The following is a 3,956-nucleotide window of genomic DNA, read 5'->3' as shown; positions in this document are numbered from 1 at the left end:
CCGTACCTATATCTTTATCTGTATCTATACTTATATTTTTATATCTATATATATATGTTTGTATACAATTTTTTGCCATATTTCAGTGCACACATATGGGTGACTTATGTATATGTATGATGATCGTCTTTTGCGCCATTTGTCGTGGTTCCTGAAGAATCGTGTGATAGATTTCTTTTTTAATTGTCTTTTCATCGCGTACTGTGTATATATATCATGTGCTGTTTTTAATCATGTGGGTTGTCTGGGCTTATTAGCCCTTCATCATGCTTGATGTATTTTATTTATTGGTATAAACAGTACTGGATCCGCATGGCGCCACTGCATTGGAGCCTTGTTCACCATAGTATCATCAGTTACGGTTTGCGCACACACACTAACAATATTTCGGCTGAACTTCCTAGTGCGTCAGTTGTCGAAGCCTGTTGCTGCGACCATCAAATCATCGGTTATCGAGCACCCGGTTCTTCGAGGGATTATAGTGCGGGCAGCTCAGAGCTTCCACCGATTAGATCTGCGCATTCGGTTGCGATGGCAGGGTGCCAAAGCTACGAATATCAAGCCCTTATCAGAGGCCAAGGCTCTGCAGACTGGCGCTGATGTGTTCTCAGAGCTTTTCGTCTACGGCATCGCATCGGTAAGTCGTATCCTGTATCTATATCCTTGGTGTGGCGGTGGGTAGTGTGTTGAATCGTATTGCATTCGATAAATGATTTTTCGAGTGAATAGACAAGGGTTTGAAGCTCATTTATAGCAACCATCCATGGGCGTATTTGACTGCGAGTGTGCGTATGTGCGGTGTCAGTTCCATAAACAATTCCCACGCTTTAATCTTGTATTCTGATATATACGTACCCTCTCCGATCTTTATTTCAAACAGACTGTGCTGTTGTACGAATACAAACGCAGCAGCGAGAAGGAGGCGAACAAAGATAGGCAACTGGCTGAAGCGCTCAACGAGATTGCCGAGGTAAGTTTGACGGACAAACCCTTTTAAAGGTCGAATTGGCATTAATTTTTCAAAACTAATATTGCACGCCGAATGTGTTCTCCGACTAGTTTGTATAGGGGATGGTATAGTAGATTTGAATTTAAGTGAACCCGCAAAGTTTAGCTCAATGTATCACAACATATATAAACTGGCACGTGTTGTTATCTGAGATAGCTATAGTCTTCCACTATCTCAACAAGTTTTACTATTATTATAGACTGTCACCAGACAGCGAGCAATTGATCGCATGAAACGCAATGCTTTTTTGGCAGCTACACACCTTAAAATTGTGTTAATACGTATTATCTACAGAGAGTGGAACAATTACATCTTGAACTCGACATCATCAAATGGGAGCGGGCGGTCGCACATGGAAAGAAACAGTCAGATGACGAGAAGCCCGATGAACAGGTAGGTTCATCTGAGTTGTGACGATGGCAATACTTGCGACTGTATCACATAGCACCTTTTGCGCTATGAACTCTGCGTGTACCACTGGCACACTAACGTCTTTGGGCAGCGACGAGCGTATGTAGCATCCGATGACATAGCCTATACACAAACCCCAAGGCTCCGATGCCGAAGGTTTTGAAAAACAGGAATTGTATATTTCGGAAAATACTTTCTGACCCATTTCTTATGGTCACGCAAGGTGACAGGCCTGACTTTTAGTCTATTGTTTCGAGTGCTTGTAGAATTTTCTATGCCCCGCACGACCAAACTGCATGGCCTTCGAGTTATCACAGTTGCATTGGTGTGCATGGTGTATTCACTTTCGATCTTGCCGATCATTTCACACAGACATACGGAGCTCGACCTACACTCGACGAAGAGATGACCCTCCCGCGTATAGAGGAAGAGGAAGGAGGCTGGCTGAACTGGCTGCCATTTGTGGGAAGCAAAGCGACGGTGAAACAAGAAGGCGGTCCCACATCCAAAAGCACATCTGCACCGAGTGAATCCGAAGCAGTCCGGGATACTCCATCGTTCAATCCCAGTTTCATTCCAGTGTTCACCCCAGCAGAGGCACGGGCGCGTGCCGAGGCAGCGAAAGCTGCCAAGGAGGGATCAAGCAGTACAAATAAACCGAATGAACAGATCGCACAGGTACAATCCATACTGAAAAGGCCCACACAGCGGTTTGTCGCAGCGTCGACTACGGCTGTGGGTGCGAACGGCGAAGAGATACCGCGAACACATGCGCCGCTAAAGACGACGAATTTGGTGGCGGAAAGTCTGGCTAAGAAGAGTAGAGAATTGAAAGGTGAATGAAGGGCTCGTTCAGACCTGTTTTAATGTTTCCTAGTTGGAGCAATGACATGATTAGTAGCGAGCCAAGCGATGCCGTAGCATCTACAAATGGCTATATGTATTTTACCAAAGTGCCGCGCAAACGGCTCTATATACACACAAAGCATGCATGCACCACGGACAGGCACGCCTACTTATGTATATAGGCATGTCCGCGAATGCAAATCAACCATTTAGAAGAAACGATCCTGCGCCGCGCCTAGGTTAACAGCCAGTTCTACGACCGATAGAAATCAATGCATATCTGAGGCATCGGGTGCCTTCCATCTTGAACTCGTCGATACGTGTTGGTCGTATCGATTGTCGCCTTCAGGAATAGCCAGCTGGTCCAGGTAACTGTTCCGACGATAGGCAATCTCTGTATCAGTTTAAGACGAGCAGGCGACGGATCGACCAGCTAGTTTGGGGTATATCTCACTCGTGTCCTGGTTAGAATGGTCTGTATCTGTAGATGCACGAGACCACACAATTGACGAACTATAAATTAGCAATCCAATCTATGTCACAGAAACTTTTAACAATGTGGCAGAGCACCGCAGCTGACATCAAGTAGCTGCGGGCTGTAACAAGCATCCCTTATCAGCAATTTCAGCACTTCCAGATTGACGTAGGCATTGGTTTGTGTCAATTTTAAGTGTCCTGTAGCATACGCTTTTCACCTGAAGTTAGCAAAGTTTTTAATGCATACAATACATTTAAAAAAGCGAAGGTGCGTAAGATAAAAGTGTGACAGGGTGTTTAACCCTATGGCGAGACAAGTGCTAGCACGTGAGTTGCCAATGCGCATGACGAGTAGAATATCTTGCTACTGCCACACGTTCAACATAATAATGGTGTTTGAATACGACAACGCCAAGAATCATCTACTATCTGAGTACGGGCACTCGATACGAGCTCATGGATTTGAACTATAGATATACAATTAATATTTTCTCATCTACGGGTCGTGAAGTCGGAATTGGACTGGCAGGTATGAATCCATATGCGCACAGTCTCAATAAGTTATAGTTGTATCAATATCCAGCAGCTGTTCTTTTTTATCGGCATCTAAAGAAGTAGTATTGTCCGTCACTAGAAGAACACTTTAGTTTCCTTAGAAGCCAGCAACAGCGTGTTGTCCGTCACTAGAAGAACATTTTAGTTTCCTTAGAAGCCAGCAACAGCGTGTTGTCCGTCACTCGAAGAACACTTTTGTTTCCTTAGAAGCCAGCAACAGCGTGTTGTCCGTAGGCAGTGGCATCCGGACGTGCGCTGTCTGACGATATCGAGCAAGCAAGTGAGAGCCATGGCCCCACTCAATTCGGATCGGCAAGGTAACAATGTAGAGCCAAGCATCGACTACACTTTGATCTGCCCGTGATGCCGACGGACGATACTTTTTTTCGAATTGAGTTCGGTTTTAATCTCCTTTGCAGATACTCTGACACGAAATTCCCTTGCTATTGATGTGATGTACACACAAATATCTAATGCGATTACATGTATAATTCTACCAATCCACATACAAATCGCTAGCCGAGTGCCATGTTGCAGCGCTGGGGTTTTGGTTGTATTAGGTCAACGAATTAATTAATTATGCATGTGTTTCAAATTACACACAATCGGGTTTCCAAGGGTGTATATGTTTCTTCGTCAACGAAGTCATATATATATA

The 3,956-nt window shown here is 44.5% G+C and overlaps 1 protein-coding gene across 1 annotated transcript; it reads left to right on the top strand.

The window, feature by feature from the left end:
- Nucleotides 1–312: 312 nt before the first annotated feature.
- On the top strand, nucleotides 313–2,944 carry SARC_03081 (hypothetical protein; the record flags this gene model as incomplete). The annotated part of the gene is made up of 5 exons (XM_014303134.1): nucleotides 313–361; nucleotides 405–637; nucleotides 881–970; nucleotides 1,304–1,402; nucleotides 1,793–2,944. The coding sequence occupies 5 exons, from the start codon at nucleotides 313–315 to the stop codon at nucleotides 2,261–2,263; spliced, it is 942 nt and encodes a 313-aa protein (XP_014158609.1). The 3' UTR covers nucleotides 2,264–2,944.
- Nucleotides 2,945–3,956: the final 1,012 nt, after the last annotated feature.

This window comes from Sphaeroforma arctica (genome assembly GCF_001186125.1).
Source record: "Sphaeroforma arctica JP610 unplaced genomic scaffold supercont1.150, whole genome shotgun sequence".
In the NCBI taxonomy this organism is placed as follows: domain Eukaryota; class Ichthyosporea; order Ichthyophonida; genus Sphaeroforma; species Sphaeroforma arctica.
This window is presented reverse-complemented; position numbering and strand designations above follow the sequence as displayed.